This window comes from Rana temporaria, chromosome 13 (genome assembly GCF_905171775.1).
Source record: "Rana temporaria chromosome 13, aRanTem1.1, whole genome shotgun sequence".
Classification (NCBI taxonomy): domain Eukaryota; kingdom Metazoa; phylum Chordata; class Amphibia; order Anura; family Ranidae; genus Rana; species Rana temporaria.
The window spans coordinates 8,074,585-8,095,122 of NC_053501.1; the positions used below are offsets into that span (position 1 = coordinate 8,074,585).

The 20,538-nt window shown below is 44.6% G+C and overlaps 2 protein-coding genes across 8 annotated transcripts in view; one reads left to right on the forward strand and one right to left on the reverse strand.

Moving 5' to 3' along the window:
- Positions 1-3,258, forward strand: part of ZC3H14 (zinc finger CCCH-type containing 14) — a 41,776-nt gene extending 38,518 nt beyond the window's left edge. For 2 of the 3 annotated variants that reach the window (XM_040333791.1, XM_040333793.1), the window contains exon 19: positions 2,955-3,258. In XM_040333791.1, the coding sequence (XP_040189725.1) occupies positions 2,955-2,964 (10 nt within the window). In that variant the 3' untranslated portion in view covers positions 2,965-3,258. The remainder of the gene's footprint in view (positions 1-2,954) is intronic. The other variant, XM_040333792.1, reaches the window with a different exon arrangement.
- A 3,448-nt stretch (positions 3,259-6,706) lies between these two features.
- EML5 (EMAP like 5) overlaps positions 6,707-20,538 on the reverse strand; it is a 183,841-nt gene continuing 170,009 nt past the window's right edge. For 4 of the 5 annotated variants that reach the window (XM_040333173.1, XM_040333172.1, XM_040333171.1 and 1 more), the window contains 5 exons: positions 19,991-20,153; positions 13,985-14,088; positions 10,552-10,705; positions 9,009-9,109; positions 6,707-7,494 (listed from right to left, as the gene is read on the reverse strand). In XM_040333173.1, the coding sequence (XP_040189107.1) occupies positions 7,458-7,494; positions 9,009-9,109; positions 10,552-10,705; positions 13,985-14,088; positions 19,991-20,153 (559 nt within the window). In that variant the 3' untranslated portion in view covers positions 6,707-7,457. Of the gene's footprint in view, positions 7,495-9,008; positions 9,110-10,551; positions 10,729-13,984; positions 14,089-19,990; positions 20,154-20,538 lie in introns of those variants that run through there. The other variant, XM_040333174.1, reaches the window with a different exon arrangement.

The window sequence follows — 20,538 nt, forward strand, 5'->3', positions numbered from 1 at the left end:
TATATATATATATATATATATATATATATATATATATATATATATATATATATATATATATATATATATATATATATATATATATATATATATATATAATTTTTTACTAGTAATATCGGTGATCATCGTTTTTTTTTATCGGGACAGCAACATTATGGCGGACACTTTTGACACATTTTTGGGACCATTGTCATTTTTACAGCGATCAGTGCTCTAAAAATGCACTGGTTACTGTGTAAATGTGACTGGCCGTGAAGGGGTGGTTAACCACTAGGTGGCGCTGTAGGGGTGTTAAAGTGTTCCCTAGGGAGTAATTCTTACTGTAGGGGGGCGTGGCTTGCTGTGACACGTCACTCATCATTGTTCCTGATGACAGGGAACATGATTAGTGACCGTGTCACTAGACAGAACGGGAAGATGTTGTGTTTCCCCTAACACCTTTATAAAATCGTGACAAAATCGCGCGACTTTGAAGTCGCAGTAGTGTGAAAGGGGCCTTAGGAATCGCAAAAAGTGGCCTGGTCATTGGGTATCCAAATCTTCAGGGGCTGAAGTGGTTAATAAATGAAATGATAATTTAAAAACGGCATCTTGGATTTACTTGCGTTTTTATCTTTTGTGTAATATTAAAAATTTGTTTGATTTGAATCATTTAAAGTGGAGGTTTACCCGGAAATGACAATTTATAACATTAGATTGAGGCTCATTTTGTGAAGGGGAATCGGGTAGTTTTTTTAAATCGAAGCTGTACTTACCGTTTTAGAGAGCGATCTTCTCTGCAGCTTCCGGGTATGGGCTGCGGGACTGGGCGTTCCTATTTGATTGACAGGCTTCCGACGGTCGCATACATCGCGTCACGATTTTCCGAAAGTAGCCGAACGTCGGTGCGCAGGAGCCGTATAGAGCCGCACCAACGTTCGGCTTCTTTCGGCTACTCGTGACGCGATAGATGCGACCGTCGGAAGCCTGTCAATCAAATAGGAACGCCCAGTCCCGAAGACCATACCCGGAAGCGGCGGAGAAGATCGCTCTCTAAAACGGTAAGTACAGCTTCGATTTTAAAAAAACTACCCGATTCCCCTTCACAAAATGAGCCTCAATCTAATCTTAAATTTTTTTTTTTTAGGGTGAACTCCCACTTTAAGTGTGAGAAACGCGTAAAAAAAATAAATCAGGAAGGGGGGCAAATACTTTTTCACAGTACTATATATATATATATATATATATATATATATATATATATATATATATATATATATATATATATATATATATATATAGTGCAGAATTATTAGGCAAGTTGTATTTTTGAGGATTAATTTTATTATTGAACAACAACCATGTTCTCAATGAACCCAAAAAACTCATTAATATCAAAGCTGAATATTTTTGGAAGTAGTTTTTAGTTTGTTTTTAGTGTTAGCTATTTTAGGGGGATATCTGTGTGTGCAGGTGACTATTACTGTGCAGAATTATTAGGCAACTTAACAAAAAAAAAATATATACCCATTTCAATTATTTATTTTTACCAGTGAAACCAATATAACATCTCAACATTCACAAATATACATTTCTGACATTCAAAAACAAAACAAAAACAAATCAGTGACCAATATAGCCACCTTTCTTTGCAAGGACACTCAAAAGCCTGCCATCCATGGATTCTGTCAGTGTTTTGATCTGTTCACCATCAACATTGCGTGCAGCAGCAACCGCAGCCTCCCAGACACTGTTCAGAGAGGTGTACTGTTTTCCCTCCTTGTAAATCTCACATTTGATGATGGACCACAGGTTCTCAATGGGGTTCAGATCAGGTGAACAAGGAGGCCATGTCATTCGTTTTTCTTCTTTTATACCCTTTCTTGCCAGCCACGCTGTGGAGTACTTGGACGCGTGTGATGGAGCATTGTCCTGCATGAAAATCATGTTTTTCTTGAAGGATGACTTCTTCCTGTACCACTGCTTGAAGAAGGTGTCTTCCAGAAACTGGCAGTAGGACTGGGAGTTGAGCTTGACTCCATCCTTAACCCGAAAAGGCCCCACAAGCTCATCTTTGATACCAGCCCAAACCAGTACTCCACCTCCACCTTGCTGGCGTCTGAGTCGGACTGGAGCTCTCTGCCCTTTACCAATCCAGCCACGGGCCCATCCATCTGGCCCATCAAGACTCACTCTCATTTCATCAGTCCATAAAACCTTAGAAAAATCAGTCTTGAGATATTTCTTGGCCCAGTCTTGACGTTTCAGCTTGTGTGTCTTGTTCAGTGGTGGTCGTCTTTCAGCCTTTCTTACCTTGGCCATGTCTCTGAGTATTGCACACCTTGTGCTTTTGGGCACTCCAGTGATGTTGCAGCTCTGAAATATGGCCAAACTGGTGGCAAGTGGCATCTTGGCAGCTGCACGCTTGACTTTTCTCAGTTCATGGGCAGTTATTTTGCGCCTTGGTTTTTCCACACGCTTCTTGCGACCCTGTTGACTATTTTGAATGAAACGCTTGATTGTTCGATGATCACGCTTCAGAAGCTTTGCCATTTTAAGAGTGCTGCATCCCTCTGCAAGATATCTCACTATTTTTGACTTTTCTGAGCCTGTCAAGTCCTTCTTTTGACCCATTTTGCCAAAGGAAAGGAAGTTGCCTAATAATTATGCACACCTGATATAGGGTGTTGATGTCATTAGACCACACCCCTTCTCATTACAGAGATGCACATCACCTAATATGCTTAATTGGTAGTAGGCTTTCGAGCCTATACAGCTTGGAGTAAGAAAACATGCATAAAGAGGATGATGTGGTCAAAATACTCATTTGCCTAATAATTCTGCACTCCCTGTATGTATGTGTGTGTGTGTGTGTGTGTGTGTGTGTATATATATATATATAAGAGAGTGAGTACTTTTATCTATTGGTGTAACCAGTGCCATCTAATGCTATGAATTTCTGTCTCGTCTTCCAGCAGTGATTGATGTTACCGGACTATAGGACCCCTCCACACTGGAAGCTGTGAGATTTGCCCGCTGTCCCTCCACCAGCAAAGCCGTCCTGAACTGCGATGGTCACATTTTGTTCCTTTTTTTTTTTTTTTTTTTTATTTATATTTGAGAAAGCAAGACTCGGCTTTGTTACCTGTGAAGGTTTTTGGGGTGTGATTTGCTTTTATATGAACTCTTTGTGTACATGATCACCTTGACACATTTTAATTGTTTTGCAAGAAGCCGTGCTTTTGGTTTTTGCACAAATATAATATTTTTCATTTCTAAGCTCTGCTTCTGTACAGTTCTTCCTGCGTCTCCGTCGCCCGCAGGGAATGTCTCTTGTTTATCAAAGTGTTGGGCTGAAGCAGCCGGTGTGGCATCAGGGAAATGGGAGAATGGCTGCTCTAGGGCCGGGGTTCCCAACCTTGCAAGTGCCGTGACCCCTTGATAAAATTTCCCAAGTTGTGGGGACCCCTAAGACTATAAAATTATTTTTCATGGCGTGGGTTGTCAGCACCCAAAGCAAGACCAGCAATTTGCACCCTGAACCCTGTACCGTGCCCTTTTTGTCGACTAGTCTTTGATTTATGAAATGTTTTCCCTTTTGTAAAATCGATTTTATTGAAAGTACTAATGAATATATGTTTAATTCTATCAACTATTTATACTTTATTCCACCAACCAGTCTGAAGCCTCATACACACAATCGGATTTTCCATGGACAAAGCGTAGGACTTTTGTCTGAAGGGCGTTGGCTGCGAACTTGACTTGCATACAAATGGCAAAGAATGGTCGGCCAACAAACACAAAACTACGTGTGTTTTTCAGCTCTTTAGCCCCACCCTTTGGGCAACTTCTGCTAATGTTGTGTTATGGCGAGCATGCGTGTTTGTGCTTTTGATTTTTTCAGACGGACTTGTGGACACGCGATCGGAAAATCCAACAAGACACATTTGTTGTCGGAATATTGTAATGCGTGCTATCCCACATTTGTTGGTGGAAAATCCGACAACAATTGTCCGATGGAGCGTACAAACGGTTGGATTTTCCGACGAGAGCCCGCCATCACAAAATTCCTGTTAGAAAATCTGACCGTGTGTACGGGGCTTAAAGTGGTGCTCCAGTCATAAATCTTTTTTTTTTTGTCACAGTCAAAATATAGCAATGTCTCCCCAGTCCTTAAAGGGGTTGTAAAGGTAAAACATTTTTTCCCTAAATATCTTCCTTTCCCTTAGTGCCGTCCTCCTTCACTTACCTCATCCTTCCATTTTGCATTTAAATGTCCTTCTTTCTTCTGAGAAATCCTCACTTCCTGTTCTTCTGTCTGTAACTCCACACAGTAATGCGAGGCTTTCTCCCTGGTGTGGAGTGTCGTGCTCGCCCCCTCCCTTGGACTACAGGAGAGTCAGGACATCCACTAACACACAGCTCCTTTCTCTACCTGCAACGTAGAGTGTCCTGACTCTCCTGTAGAAAATTGTCGCTCTATTTTTGTTTATAGCGCAAAAAATTTAAACCGCAGAGGTGATCAAATACCACCAAAAGAAAGCTCTATTTGTGGGGAAAAAAGGACGCCAATTTTGTTTGGGAGCCACGTCGCACGACCGCGCAATTGTCAGTTAAAGCGACGCAGTGCCGAATCGCAAAAACTGGCCGGGTCCTTTACCTTCCTAAAGTTCCGGGTCTTAAGTGGTTAAGGCTATTATGCGATTAATCGATTATGAAAATAATCGCTAGTTGCAGCCCTATATTATTTATATAGATATTTTAGTAGAGAATAAAATGGCAGTTGTTGCAATATTTTATGTCGCACTGTATTTGCGCAGCGGTCTTGCAAATGCAATTTTTTTAGGAAAAATATACTTTAACCACTTGATCACTGGGCACGTAAACCCCCTTAATAACCAGACCAATTTTCAGCTTTCGATGCGCTCACAATTTGAATGACAATTACTCAGTCATACAACACTGTACCCAAATGAAATTTTCGTCCTTTTTTCACACACATAGAGCTTTCTTTTGATGGTATTTAATCACCGTTGGGTTTTTTTATTTTTTGCGCTATAAGAGAAAAAGGATGTAAATTCTGTAAAAAAATAAATAAAAAAAATTTCCGTTGTTTCTGTTATAAAATTTTGCAAATTTAGTATTTTCTCTTCATTCTTTTTGCATAAATGTGAAAGATGAAGTTACACCGAGTAAATAGATACCCAACATGTCACCCTTCAAATTGCACATGCTCGTGGAATGGCGCCAAACTTCGCTACTTAAAAATCCCCATAGGCGACGTTTGTAGTGTGGGGGTGGTATTTCAGGGTAGTGTGGGGGTATTTCAGGGTAGTGCACAGTATGGGGCAGGGATGGATGGCTGTATCTGTGACTGCATGTGTTACAGATCCAGCCCACAGCACTCGTGCTGCATCTGCTCTCTCCCCCCCCCCCCCTCCTCTCCTCTCACACTGTACCGTTCGGTACAGAGAGGGGAGGGAGGAACCGGCGTCATCACATGACGCCGGTTTGTTTACAAGTGATCGCTCCGTCATTGGACGGAGCCATCACGTGGTAAACCGCCGGTCACGGACATTCCCGTGTGCGCGCCCGATTCTGGGAGGACGTCCTCCCAGAGTTAAAGCGGGAGTTCACCCAATTATGTTTTTTTTTTTTTTTTTTTTCTTTTCCCCTTAGATCCCTGCTCGTTTGGTCTAGGGCAGGGATATGCAATTAGCGGACCTCCAGCTGTTGCAGAACTACAAGTCCCATGAGGCATAGCAAGACTCTGACAGCCACAAGCATGACACCCAGAGGCCGAGGCATGCTGGGACTTGTAGTTTTGCAACAGCTGGAGGTCCGCTAATTGCATATCCCTGGTCTAGGGGAATCGGCTAGTTGTTTTAAAATATGAGCCGTACTTACCGGTTTTGAGATGCATCTTCTCCGTCGCTTCCGGGTATGGGTCTTCGGGAGCGGGCGTTCCTTCTTGATTGACAGTCTTCCGACGGTCGCATCCATCGCGTCACTAGTAGCCGAAAGAAGCCGAACGTCGGTGCAGCTCTATACTGCGCACCGACGTTCGGCTTCTTTCGGAAAATCGTGACGCGATGGATGCGACCGTCGGAAGCCTCTCGGAAGACTGTCAATCAAAATAGGAACACCCAGTCCCGCAGCCCATACCCGGAAGCGGCGGAGAAGATGCATCTCGTAAACGGTAAGTACAGCTCATATTTTAAAACAACTAGCCAATTCCCCTAGACAAAACGAGCATCCATCTAAGGGGGAAATGTGTTCTCTATGGGTGAACCTCCGCTTTAAGCAACCACTTTGCAGCCGTATTTCAACTGCAGGCGGTGATTAAGTGGTTAATGAATTAAAAAAAAAAAAACTTATGAGAATCGTGCTCTTTATTCTAAGCAAAAAAAAATATCGTGATTCTCATTTTGCCCAGAATCGTGCAGCTCTACAACAGGGTGTTCCAGGCAAGTAAAATATTTTTTCCACACAGAACTTTAACAATATTAAAAGGGAAGCTACTGAAGCAAAGTATGATTTTAGGGTTTAAGAAGGGAACTTTTAGCATTTGAAAGATTTCCTCTCACTTCCTGTTGAGTCTAAAAGACAGGAAGTGAAGGGAGATCTCCCTAATGAGTCACAGCTGGCAAGTAAAACCTGACTTTATAATAAAAAAAAATTGGGCTTCTGAAATGCAAAAAATAAAATACACAAGGTGACAAGGAAATATCTTGTAAGAAATTATATTTATGTCTCCAGGAATAAATGCACGCATAGTCCCTCTAATAACCCCAATATGAGTTACAGGCCCCTTCTAGCAGCGAAGAGGTTAAATACACAGCTCCACAGACTGAATAAACGTCTTCATAAAGAAACAAGCAGCACATACAATATGGCAACCTCAGCGTGGAAGGGACCGAACAAGGCAAAAAAACAGGACCGGAGATGTCAGACTTTGGGAGTGTAGGGAAGGAAGGCACTCGCTTAAAGTGAGCCGTATCATGGGGCTGGCACAGCTAATGGAGCGAGTCGGTCATCCCCTGGTGGTACGGCCCGTGCCAGTGGCAGAATCGCCTTCCTCCTTTGCGACATGGACCTCAGAGAAATGTCCATGATGCTGGTATATATTTTACACAACTTCTCCACATCTGTCCAGCTGGTAGTCAGACCCGTCGTCCCCCCTTTTTACTGGTACACTGAGATCATAACAACGCAGAGGGTAGGAGGTGCCCGCTTAACATTCCAATCTTAGAGCCACACGGGGCCCCCGTGGCTGTAATGCATGCTTTTTCTCTGCAACAACGTGGCTCCCGTCACGCATCTTGTCTCTGTCCGCTTCATGCCATCTTGCCTCCTAGATCTCTTCAGTGCGGCTGCTCTGCAGATCCACAGCCGCTCGGCTTACCCAGCAGGCTTAGAGAGAGAGGAACGGCTCTCGTACACTCTGGGCGGGCAATTGCGCAGGCGCTCCGTTGTTTTCAGTGCGGCATGTGGACACATTTCCATACAAATAAGCTGAAGCAAAGGAGAAAAAGACAGGTTAGGAAAAAATATTGTGCGTCTGAACCTGAAAATCTTACTAGACAGAACGCTAAAGTCATACGAGGGACTGATCACCTCTGCGGTTTTTATTTTTTGCGCTATAAGCAAAAGAAGAGCGATATTTTTTTACTTTTTGCTATAATAAATATCCCCCCAAAAAAAACTTTTTTTTCCTCAGTTTAGGCCGATACGTATTCTTCTACATATTTTTCTAAAAAAAAAAAAAAATCGCAATAAGCGTTTATTGATTTGCGCAAAAGTTATAGCGTTTACAAAATAGGGGATAGTTTTATTGCATTATTATTAATTATTTTTTTTTTTTTTTACTACTAATGGCGACTATCAGCGTTTTTTTTTTTTTTTTTTTTTTCCCTCTCATGACTGCGACATTATGGCGGACAATTTTGACACCATTGTCATTTTCACAGCAAAAAATGCATTGTTTACTGTGAAAATGACAATTGCTGTTTGGGAGTTAACCCCTTCAGCACCTCCTTGTGGTTAAGTGTGACCTCATTTGTGTTCTAACTGTAGGGGGGGTGTGGCTGTAGGTGTGACATCATTGATTGTGTGTTCCCTTTTATAGGGAAACACAATGACGGCGCCACAGTGAAGAATGGGGAAGCTGTGTTTACACACAGCTCTCTCCGTTCTTCAGCTCCGGGGACCGATCACGGGACTCCAGCGGCAATAGGGTCCCGCGGTCACGGAGCTTCGGAGTGGGTCGCGGGCGCCCGCGACCCACGGCTGGCCTCTTAATGAGGATGTACCTATACGTGCCTGTGCCCAGCTGTGCCATTCTGCCGACGTATATGTGCAGGAGGCAATCCTTAAGTGGTTTAAGACCGCCTCCTGCACATATACGTTGGCAGAATGGCATGGCTGGGCACAGGCACGTCGCCTTTAAGTGCCCAGCCGTGGGTGGTGCGCACGACCTGGTCCGAAACACACCTTCCCTGTTCTTTGCAGTGGCATTGATTGTCTGTTTTCTGATATAGGGAAAGACAATCAGTGACGTCACACATCCAAACCCCCCCCTACAGTTAGAAACACACATTAGGTCACACTTAACATCCCCCCCCCCCTACAGCACCCCCATAGTGGTTAACTCCTAAACAGCAATTGTCATTTTCACAGTAATCAATGCATTTTTATAGCAGCGGTGCAATTTTGAAGCGCGACATGTTGGGTATCCATTTACTTGGCATAACATTATCTTTCAAAATATAAAAAATAAAATTAGGCAAACTTTACTGTTGTCTCATTTTTTTTAATTAAAAGTGCAATTTTAAGACCGCCGGCACAAATACGATGTGACAAAAAGCATTGCAACGACTACCATTTTATTCTCTAGGGTGGTAGAAAAAGTAATTTTCTAGCAAACAAAATATTGTTTTTAACTTGTAAACAACAAATCTCAGAAAGAGGCTTGGGGTCGTTAACACTTGGTGGTAACATGTCCTTGTTATTATTTCTGTCAATCTTACCTGCAGTCGTCTCCTCCTGCACTAACCACGTAGCGGTCACCGCTGGTGAATCGGATGTTGGTCACATGGGCGGAGTGCCCCAGGAAACGCTTATGTTTTGCCTGTGAAAAGAAAAAGATGATGGCATGAGCTCTTATTTTACAGGTTGTTTGGATGTAGTTCAATTTTATGGAATTAGGTCGGCTACAGATGGACAAATTACACTACTGATCAGCATCTTCCCATGTTCAGAGGCAATGCCGCCCGCCCCCCCAAAAAAATACATTTTTTGTATTTTGCTTGGGTTGCCCTAAGAGGCAGAGCACCCCCCAGTCAGCTCCTGCTGGGGATTCTTCCCCCCTCCCTCTGCTCGCTGACACTGCATAATGCGAGCGCTCACACAGCCGCCCGATCTGCTCCTTCCCCTGCATTACTGCTGCTAGGTGACCAGCTGGGGGCTCGGCTCTCTATAACCAATAGTGCCAGCCTTGCCCCCTGCATGCACCCATAATTTCACCAGCAATAGGTCCTAATAGACTGCTGCCAAGGAGATGGATGCCAGACCAGCGATGTCAATAGCAGGGGCAGGACAGCTGGGGAAACCCCACAGTGGCAGAACACCAGGGCCTGGTGGCAAGACAACCTTTGCAACCCTGATAGTTCTCCCACTGCTTTGGACCCTTATATTTTCTTGGTGTGCTGGTGACGTATATCTCTTGTTTTCTGCCACCCTGGGGGGCCCCAGTATAGTAGGAAGGGAGCTCACTGCAGAACATGTGAAAGGGCCCGTTGTGGGATCGTAGTAAAGGGCCCCTGTGTGTGTGTGTATATATATATATATATATACATACATACATACATACACACACACACCGTATTTATCCGCAAACTTTTTTTGCCCTGAAATTCAGGGCAAAAATCGTGGGTGCGTGATATACGCCAATACCCGTGCCGAGTTTGAATCACTGCGCCGGCATATACCGAGCGCAGTAAACTCGGGCAGGCACGGCTCCTCTCGTGGTCACGTCCTGGACGCACAGGACGTGACCGCGAGAGAAGCCGAGCCTGCCCGACTATACTGCGCTCGGTATATGCCGGCGCAGGCGCGGGGATGACACCACAGAAGGACGCCGGACCCGACGAGGAGGACATCACCGAAGCCGCAGACGGACCCGACGAGGCCGCCGCGCAAGACACCAAAACTGTAAGTACTAAAATGTTTTTTTTTTTTTTTTTTACAGGAATGCGGGTCCACTTTAGGGGTGTGCGCTATACGCCGGAGCGCGCAATACCCCGATAAATACGGTATATATAATTGCATTTTATAGTTGGCCCCCCTACTTTTGTCCCTGCCCCCCCAAATATGAAAGCTGGAGACGCCACTGTTCAGAGGAGCTCCAGAAGACGTAGCAAATTTTCCCCAACTCGTCCAGCGGCAGCACCAGCTTGTGAGTCCCCCCCCCCCTTTTCTCGATATAATGGAAAACGCCATTGGACAGTCACACACATTATCCGTTTTATAAGCCCCCCACCAAAGCATGTCAACCACAAAAGCCATACTTACAAACTTTTCTGGACAGGGGAAGTCAAATAACTTGACCATTCCAAAGTCGTCGCCCGTAACCAGGCTGATCCCTGAGTGAGACACGCATGCGCACGTCACGTCCGACTTATCGTTGTGTCTGGACCAGATTCCTAGAACTTCATCACCCAGGACGCTGCAAGATACGGATAGTTCTTCCTAGTGATGAAAACATTTTATACAAAGCAGGCCTACTGAACAATTGCTAGTCTATTGAGAGAAACAGGAATTTAGAAAAGGGGGGTAAGACATCCAGGCGGTCTCTATGGACGAAGAGGTCCCTAGTGCAACCCATCAAACTCTTAGGGTGAATGAGGGTGCTGTCTCCCCCCCCCCCCCATCTCCAGGGGGTGTTCTACTTGCAGGGGGTGTCCCCATACCTCAGGGGACTCCTCTGTGACCTAGACTCCATTGGACATCACCCAAGTGGTGGAAGACCTTCTTGGAAAGGTTTGGGACAAGACAAGTGGTGGCCTGGTTCCTTAGCTGAGAGTGCTACTCTCCACTCAACAGTCTTCCGTAGGCAGGCCATATATTCCTCGATTCCCCACACAGTCCGTGTTAATGGTAGAATCCCTCATGCAGCGCTATTGTATTCTGCAGGTGGGGAGCCTTCCCCATTGACAAAGTACAGTGATCGGACAAAAAAAAACAGACTGGCCGGATGATCGATGGATTGACTTCAGCCAGCCCATAGCCGAAACACAATTTGGCCAGTCACAGCTAAACCGGCCAAATTTTGAACTGTCTATGGCTGGCTTTAGAGACAATGCATGATACTTCTCCAGAGCTTCTCCTATCCTTTGGAACTCCCTGCCCCAATATGTCTGATCAGCCCCTACCGTGTCCACCTTTAGGAGATCCCTGAAAACTCCTTTTTATTCAGGGAAGCCTATCCCACACCCACCTAACAACTGTCCCAGAACCACCACCACCACCACCAGAACCCCCCCCCCCCTCAAATCATTCTCTGCAGCTATTTGCCTTTCGTACCACCACCCCGTCCCTTTAGAATGTAAGCTCTACGAGCCGGGCCCTCCTGTCCCAACTGTATTGAACTGTACTGTAATTGTGTTGTCCCCCCCTATCTGGAAGAAACCATTGCTGGTAGCATGGGCATCCGCTGAACTTTTTTCAGGGGGGGGGCATCATTTTAAGGTCATCCATGCTCGATCCCTTTTTGACAATGTCATAGAGGGGCTTAGTCATTATCACATAAAGCGCAGGCATGCAAAGGTTTGAGAAACCTGATGCAACTATCAAGCAACTAGTAACTTTGAATAACAATATCATAAAAAATGGAGCCCCCCCCCCAAGGAAATAACAACCCCCTCTCTGTCAGCTGGAGCTAGAAGAGAGAGAAAGCGGCTCTAATTGGATTCGCCGTGCCGCCACCTTGCTTCCTGCCCGCTGTTTTTTTCACCGAGGATCATGGCACTGATTTCTAGGGGGGGGGGGGGGCAAGCACCCTCCCTTGCCCTATGGAGCGGACGCCCATGGCTGGTAGGCTCATTGCTGCTGTGGTTTGTTAGCAGACTGTACACACTTGGAATCTGCTGCAGGATACCCCCTCCTGCTGGGGGATAGAGAACATGCAGAGACCATGATGGGACAAATCTTCTAGTGGATTTCCTCCAGGGCAGGGGTAAAAGGCCAACCCCATTCATCATAAGAGACTGATGGGTCTTTTTGGTCTATATTGACCATCTGGATATCTCACCCCAGACTGTATCTGAATTTCTGTGCTCCTCACTAAGCTCAAGGTTTTATGGTAAAGAGAATCCTGAAGCATCCACTATGCAAACTGTGCCTCCAGTATCAGGATAGTGAAATAATTGGGAAGAAACTTTGGTCCTTAAAAAAAAAAATGGCAGAGTATTCCAATAGATAAATAACCCAGAAAATTGTTTCTGCCATAATACAATGAATGTTGATGAGCTTCTGGCTTATCTTGTAGGTACTCTGTCACTGTTGCTCCCTACAGGGACAAGGGTTGGGTGGGAGGGTCAGCTACCCTGGGCACAATGGTTTACTGTAGGAATGGGTGCGCGTTCCATCTTTTACAAGGCTGACAGTAGTAGTGACAACGGCATCACTACTCCTGTCAGCCCAGCACTGGGAGCAACGAGGAGAGAGCTGGAACGTGGTGTGGGCTGTGTTCTCGCTCCCTTGCCTCCTTCGGATGGGAGTGCTTTCCTTCTTTTATAAAGCCGACAGGAGTAGTGACAACGGCATCGCTTTAACTGACAATTGCGTGGTCGTGCGACGTGGCTCCCAAACAAAATTGGCGTCCTTTTTTTCCCACAAATAGAGCTTTCTTTTGGTGGTATTTGATCACCTCTGCGGTTTTTATTTTTTTGCGCTATAAACAAAAATAGAGCGACAATTTTGAAAAAAATGCAATATTTTTTACTTTTTGCTATAATAAATATCCCCAAAAACATATATAAAATGTTTTTCCTCAGTTTAGGCCGATATGTATTCTTCTACCTATTTTTGGTAAAAGATTAAAAAAAAAAAAATCGCAAAAAAGCGTTTATCGATTGGTTTGCGCAAAATTTATAGCGTTTACAAAATAGGGGATAGTTTTATTGCATTTTTTATAAAAAATTTTTTTTACTACTAATGGAGGCGATCAGCGTTTTTTTTCGTGACTGCGACATTATGGCGGATACTTCGGACAATTTTGACACATTTTTGGGACCTTTGTCATTTTCACAGCAAAAAATGCATTAAAAATGCACTGATTACTGTGAAAATTACAATTGCAGTTTGGGAGTTAACCACAAGGGGGCGCTGAAGGGGTTAAGTGTGACCTCATTTGTGTTTCTAACTGTAGGGGGGTGTGGCTGTAGGTGTGACATCATTGATTGCGTTTCTCTATATTAGGGAACACACGATCGATGACGGCGCCACAGTGAAGAACGGGGAAGCTGTGTTTACACACAGCTCTCCCCATTCTTCAGCTCCGGGTACCGATCGCGGGACTCCAGCGGCAATCAGGTCCGCGGGTCCCGCAGCTTCGGACCGGGTCACGGGCACTTAAAGAGGATGTACAGGTACGTGCTTGTGCCCAGCCGTGCCATTCTGCCGACGTATATGTGCAGGAGGCGGTCCTTAAGTGGTTAAGGTGAAATTTTTTTTTTTTCTTTACAACTCCTTTAAGTTTGTCCGTTTGATCGCACATTACACAGTTAACACCATCAGGAAACCCGTTCTGAGAAATTCCATGCAGCCATTGCTGGGAAACATGTAGACAGGAGGTGGCTACAGAAGATCAGCAGAGCTGAGATACAGCAAAGGATCTTTGTAAAAAAAAAATTCCGATTGTTTACGATACAGAGCCAACTAAATATCACCCAGGAGGGGTTTACACCGACTGTAATAGAACACATCCACTCTCTTAATTACTTACCTGGTCCAGCTAGCCCAGGTGATGCGGTCAATCACAGCTTGTTCCGAGAGGAGTTTTCCTGAAGGCACTTCATAGACCAGCCTCTTGTAACACCCGGTGGAGACCTGCACAGGAGGCAACATTACACAAGTTCCACACCCTACAAAATCTTCCTTCCCAGAAGAGTGGAGGCTCTTATAGCCCACAAATGGGTCAACGCCATATTCATGGCCATTGTTTTGGAATGGGATGTCCTACAGCAGGGGTCTTAAACTGGCGGCCCTCCAGATGTTTTGCCAAACTACAATTCCCATAATTCCAGTCGGAGTCATGCTTTTTAACAGTCAGCCTTGCAATGCCTCATGGGACTTTTTTGGTCGTTTTGCAACTGAAGGGCCACCAGTCTGAGACCCCCCTGTCCTACAGGCTCATAAAGGTGCGACGGTCAGGGGGTGCACTAACCTTAGGCCATATAGCAGTGATGGAGAACCTTGGCACCCCCAGATGTTTTGGAACTACATTTCCCATGATACTCATGCATTCTGCTTGAGTTGAGTTGGGCATCATGGGAAATGTAGTTCCAAAACATCTGGGGTGCCAAGGTTTGCCTTCACTGCCATATAGTGTACATACTTAAGGACCGGAAGGATTTACCCCCTTAATGACTGGGCCATTTTTTGCGACGTTGTACCCAAACAAAATTGACGTCCTTTTTTCCCCACAAATAGAGCTTTCTTTTGGTGGTATTTGATCACCTCTGCAGTTTTTATTTTTTGCGCTATAAACAAAAAAAGACAATTTTGAAAAAAAAAAAAAAAACACACAATATTTTTTACTTTTTGCTATAATAAATATCCCAATTTTTTTTTTCCTCAATTTAGGCTGATACATTATAGGCTACATATAAACGTATAGTGATTGGTTTGCGCCAAAGTTATAGCGCCTACAATATAGGGGATAGAATTAAGACATTGCGGACACTTTTGACACTATTTTGGGACCATTCACATTTATATAGCGGACAGTGCTATAAATATGCACTGTTTACTGTATAAATGTGACTGTCAGGGAAGGTGGTTAACACTAGGGGGCGAGGAAGGGGTTAAATGTGTTCCCTGGGAGTGATTCTTACTGTGGGGGGGAGGGGGACTGACTGGGGGAGGTGACCGATCTGTGTCCCTATGTGCAAGGGACACAGCATCGGTCTCCTCTTCCTGGCAGGACGTGGAGCTCTGTGTTTACACACAGAGATCCACATTCCAGGCTCTGTGACTGCCGATCGCAGGTACCTGGCGGACATTGCGGCCACCAGGCACACGCATCGGCACGGCGGGCACAGCTTTTCCCCCGATGCGCGGCGGCGCACATCGCGGAAGTAAACAGGACGACGTCTATGGACATCCACCCGTCAGGAAGGCGCCGCGCTGTACACATCTTTTGTCTATAGCGCGGGCGCCAAGAGGTTAATACCACTGAGCTAGATTAGGAGGTTGAGTTTAGCGCGCTATTGCTTTTTTAACACTGCTTTTGTATTGTGTCAGAACATTATTTTGAATGGTTGCAGCTTTATTCGTGTATTTATCCATCATACTAGCGCTTGAGTACATTTATCTTCTATTTGCAAAAGTTATAGCATCTACAAAATAGGGAAAAGATTTCTAGCATTTTTATTATTTTATTTACTAGTAATGGTGGCGATCAGTGATTTTTAGTGGGATTGCGGCGGACAGATCGGACATTTATGACACTTTTTTTTTTGGGACCAGTGACATTTATACAGCGATCAGAGCTAAAAATAGCCACCGATTACTGTGTAAATGTCACTCACAGGGAAGGGGTTAACACTAGGGGGCGATCAAGGGGTTAAATGTTCCCTAGGGAGACGTTTTTAACTGTGAGGGGGGGGGTGAGACAGACTTGGAGTAGAGAGAGATCGTTGTTCCTGATCACTAGGAACAGACAATCACACTGTACTCCCGATAGAACGGGGATCCGCTTTGTTTACACGGGCAGACCCCTGTTCTGCCTTTCCGAGGAGCGATTGCGGGTGGCCGGCGGACATCGCGGGCCGCCAGCCACACGCATCAGCTCCCACAGTGACTCGTGCATAAAACGGCGTTGGATTTCCGAATTTCGGGAATTTAGAATTTCCGAACGTTCATAAAAATTTGAAAATTCTAAAATTCTAATATTTCCGAATGAAAAAATTTGTCTAAATTCATTGAAAAACGAATTTGAAACCAATGGGGTGGATTCAGGTAGCTGCGCTTTAGCTTACGGCAGTGCAGCGTATCGTATTTACGCTACGCCGCCGCAACTTACAGGAGCAAGTGCTGTATTCACAAAGCACTTGCTCCGTAAGTTGCGGCGGCGTAGCTTAAATGGGGCCGGCGTAAGTGCGCGGAATTCAAATGTGGAAGGGGGGCGTGTTTTATGTAAATCGATGATGACCTGACGTGATTGACGTTTTGTACGAAGGGCGCATGCGCCGTCCGTGTACATATCCCAGTGTGCATTGCTCCTGAGTACGCCGCAACGACGTATTGGTTTCGACGTGAACGTAAATTACATCCAGCCATAATCGCGAACGACTTACGCAAACGACGTAAGAAATTCAAATTTCGAAGCGGGAACGACGTCCATACTTAACATTGGCTGCGCCACCTAATAGCAGGAGCAACCTTACGCCGAACAAGCCTAACGTAAACTACGTAAATAAATTGCGCCGGGCGTACGTACGTTTGTGAATCGGCGTATCTAGGTAATTTGCATATTCTACGCCGAAAACAACGGAAGCGCCCCTAGCGGCCAGCGTAATATTGCACACAATTATACGTCGGCGGAGGAAGCCTATTTTTTAAGCGTATCTGCCTTTGAGAATCGGCGTAACGATACGCCGGCGCAGATTTTAAATTACGGCGGCGTATCTGGAGATACGCCGCCGTAAAAGCTTCCTGAATCTACCCTAATATGTTTCCGTTTTTCGTTCTTTTGAATTTTCTGATTTTTGCTCTTATTTTCAGATTTTATTTCTTTTGAATTTTCGGTTTTATTCTTATTTTTGGATTTTCGAAAATTCGTAAAAATTGATATTTCCGAACGAACTAATTTTTTAGAAATTCGTTAAACTAATTTAATACTAAACGAATTGCACATGTCTAGTGCCTAACAACTGTAATATTTGCTGTGTTTACTTACAGATCAGGCTGTTTTTTTTTTCTCCCTGTTTTGCAGGGAGAAGAAACAGCCAGATCGTTTACCTGCGTACAGAGCCCTGTGTGTTTTTAAACGCAGGATTCGGAGCCGAGATTGGCTACAACTGATCAGTAGGTCTATTCCAGGGGGAGGCAACTTCGACTCTCCAGCTGTTTTAAAACTACAAGTTTCATGAGACATTGCAAGACCCCGACAATCAGAGGCATGATGGGATTTGTAGTTTCACCACAGCTGGAGGGCCAAGTTTTGCCTACCCCTGCTCTAGGCCGTACAGTGGGAATCAAAAGTTTGGGCACCCCAGGTAAAAAATTTGTATTAATGTGCATAACGAAGCCAAGGAAAGATGGAAAAATCTCCAAAAGGCATCAAATTACAGATTAGACATTCTTATAATATGTCAAAAAAAAGTTCGATTTTATTTCCATTATTTACACTTTCAAAATTACAGAAAACAAAAAAATGGCGTCTGCAAAAGTTTGGGCACCCTGCAGAGTTAATATCTTGTACTACCCCCTTTGGCAAGTATCACGGCTTGTAAACGCTTTTTGTAGCCAGCCAAGAATCTTTCAATTCTTGTTTGAGGGATCTTTGCCCATTCTTCCTTACACAAGTCTTCCAGTTCTTTGAGATTTCTGGGATGTCTTTCACGCACTGCTCTTCTAAGGTCTATCCATAGATTTTCAATTATGTTGAGGTCAGGAGATTGTGAAGGCCATGGCAAAACCTTCAGGTTACGCCTCTTGATGTAATCCCCTGTGGATTTTGAGGTGTGTTTAGGATCATTATCCATTTGTAGAAGCCATCCTCTCTTTAACTTCAGCTTTTTCACAGATGACATCAAGTTACCATCCAAAATTTGCTGAAATTTTATTGAATCAATTTTTCCTTCTACTCGTGAAATGTTCCCTGTGCCACTGGCTGCAATACAACCCCAAAGCATGATTGATCCACCCCCATGCTTCACAGTTGGACAGAGGTTCTTTTCATTAAATTCTGTGCCCTTTCTTCTCCAAACGTACCTTTGCTCATTCCGACCAACAAGTTCTATTTTAACCTCATCGGTCCACAGAACTTGTTTCCAAAATGCATCAGGCTTGTCTATATGTTCATTTGCAAAGTTCAAACGCTGATCTTTGTGGTGAGGACGTAGAAGAGGTTTTCTTCTGATCACTCTTCCATGAAGACCATATTTGTACAAGTATCTCTTTATAGTGGAATAGTGTACCACAACTCCAGTGTCTGCCAGATCTTTCTGGAGGGATCGTGCAGTCAAACGTGGGTTTTGAATTGCTTTTCTCACAATCCTGCGAGCTGTTCTGTCTGATATTTTTCTTGGTCTTCCAGATCTTGCTTTAACTTCCACTGTTCCTGATGGCTGCCATTTCTTAATTACATTCCGAACAGAGGATATTGACATCTGAAAACGCTTTGCTATCTTCTTATAGCCTTCTCCAGCTTTGTGAGCGACAACTATTTTCACATTCAGTTTTCTAGACAACTGCTTAGAAGAACCCATGGTGCTGATTGTTGGGGGAGGGTCAGATGAGTCTGGGCATTTATAACCTTTTGAGATTGACATCACCTGGTCTTCCCAGACGATGATTGAGAACAATCCATGACACTGGCAGGTCTCAGCTTTGCAAAGGGGACAGTGTATGCTAGAAATTCTGCAGGGTGCCCAAACTTTTGCAGACGCCATTTTTTTGTTTTCTGTAATTTTGAAAGAGTAAATGATGGAAATAAAATCTAAGGGCCAGATCCACATAGAATTGGATCGGCGCAGCGTATGCCGCTGTAACTTACTTTTGGCTGTTTCAAATCCACAACGAATTCACGCCGTAAGTTACGGCGGCGTAGTCTATCTCTGGCGGCAGAATTCAAATCGGCGATTAGGGGCGTGATTCATTTAAATGAAGAGCGTCCCCGCGCCGAATTAACTGCGCATGCGCCGTCCCAAAATTTCCCGGCGTACATTTTTTTAACTTAGACGGGACTTACGTACATTCCGATTCACGGAAAAAAAATAAAAAATAAAAATTTTGACGCGGGAATGAGGCCACGACGGCCATACTTAACATGGCAAATCTAACTATACGCTGCAAAATAGCAGCTTTAACTATACTATACGCCGGAAAAAGGCGACTAGAGACGACGTAAGAGAATGCGACGGCCGCGCGTATGTTCGTGGATCGTCGGAAATAGCTCATTTGCATACCCGACGCGGAAAACGACGTGAACGCCAGCCAGCGGACGCCAAAGTATTGCATCTTAGATCCGAAAGGCGTACGAGTACGTATACCTGTCGGATCTAACCCAGATGTCGTCGTATCTTGGTTTGAGGATTCAAACCAAAGATACGACGCGGGTAATTTGAAAGTACGCCGGCGTATCAGTAGATACGCCGGCGTACTCTCACTGTGGATCTGGCCCTAACTTTTTTTGACATATTATAAGAATATCTAATCTGTAATTTGATGCCTTTTGGAGATTTTTCCATCTTTCCTTGGCTTTAATGCAAATTTTTACCTGGGGTGCCCAAACTTTAGATCCCCACTGTAAATCACTGGTGGGGATCTGCTGAACAAATCCATCCGTAGCCAATGACAGCGCGGATTAGCAGGCTGGCCCCTAAGGCTGGATGATGTACATGTAAATATACTGTAGGCGGGTGGCAAGAGGTAAAGTCCAATAATCAGACCTCGGTAGAAAGCAATTTTTTTGGCCATGTTTATGAAACTGGTCACATGATCTAACAATGGTAAGAAAGCGGCGCGTCACATGGGAGGGGCCCGCTGATGACGTCGCTCGTACCTGCACATAGCGGCTGTCTGCGGAGAAATCGATCTGCATTACGAAGCTGGGAATGTCTTTGCAGTAGCTGATACGGTTCAGCGAGGGTCCGATGGTGAGGTCGTAGAAATCGACGGCGTTCTCGCCGGAACCCACCGCCAAGTAGTGGGAATCCGGGCTAAATCTGTACAGATCACAAGCAATGGTCAGCACTTGAGATCATCATAACAATCCAAATCACAAATATAATCTTTTATTTTATTATGGGGCCTCTACAGGAGAGTCAGGACGCTCTCTACGTTGCAGATAGAGAAAGGAGCTGTGTGTTAGTGGGCGTCCTGACTCTCCCGTAGTCCAAGGGAGGGGGCGAGCACGACACTCCACACCAGGGAGAAAGCCTCGCATTACTGTGTGGAGTTACAGACAGAAGAACAGGAAGTGAGGATTTCTCAGATGAAAGAAGAACATTTAAAAGCAAAATGGAAGGATGAGGTAAGTGAAGGAGGACGGCACTAAGGTAAAGGAAGATATTTAGGAAAAAATTGGACCTTTACAACCCCTTTAAAATC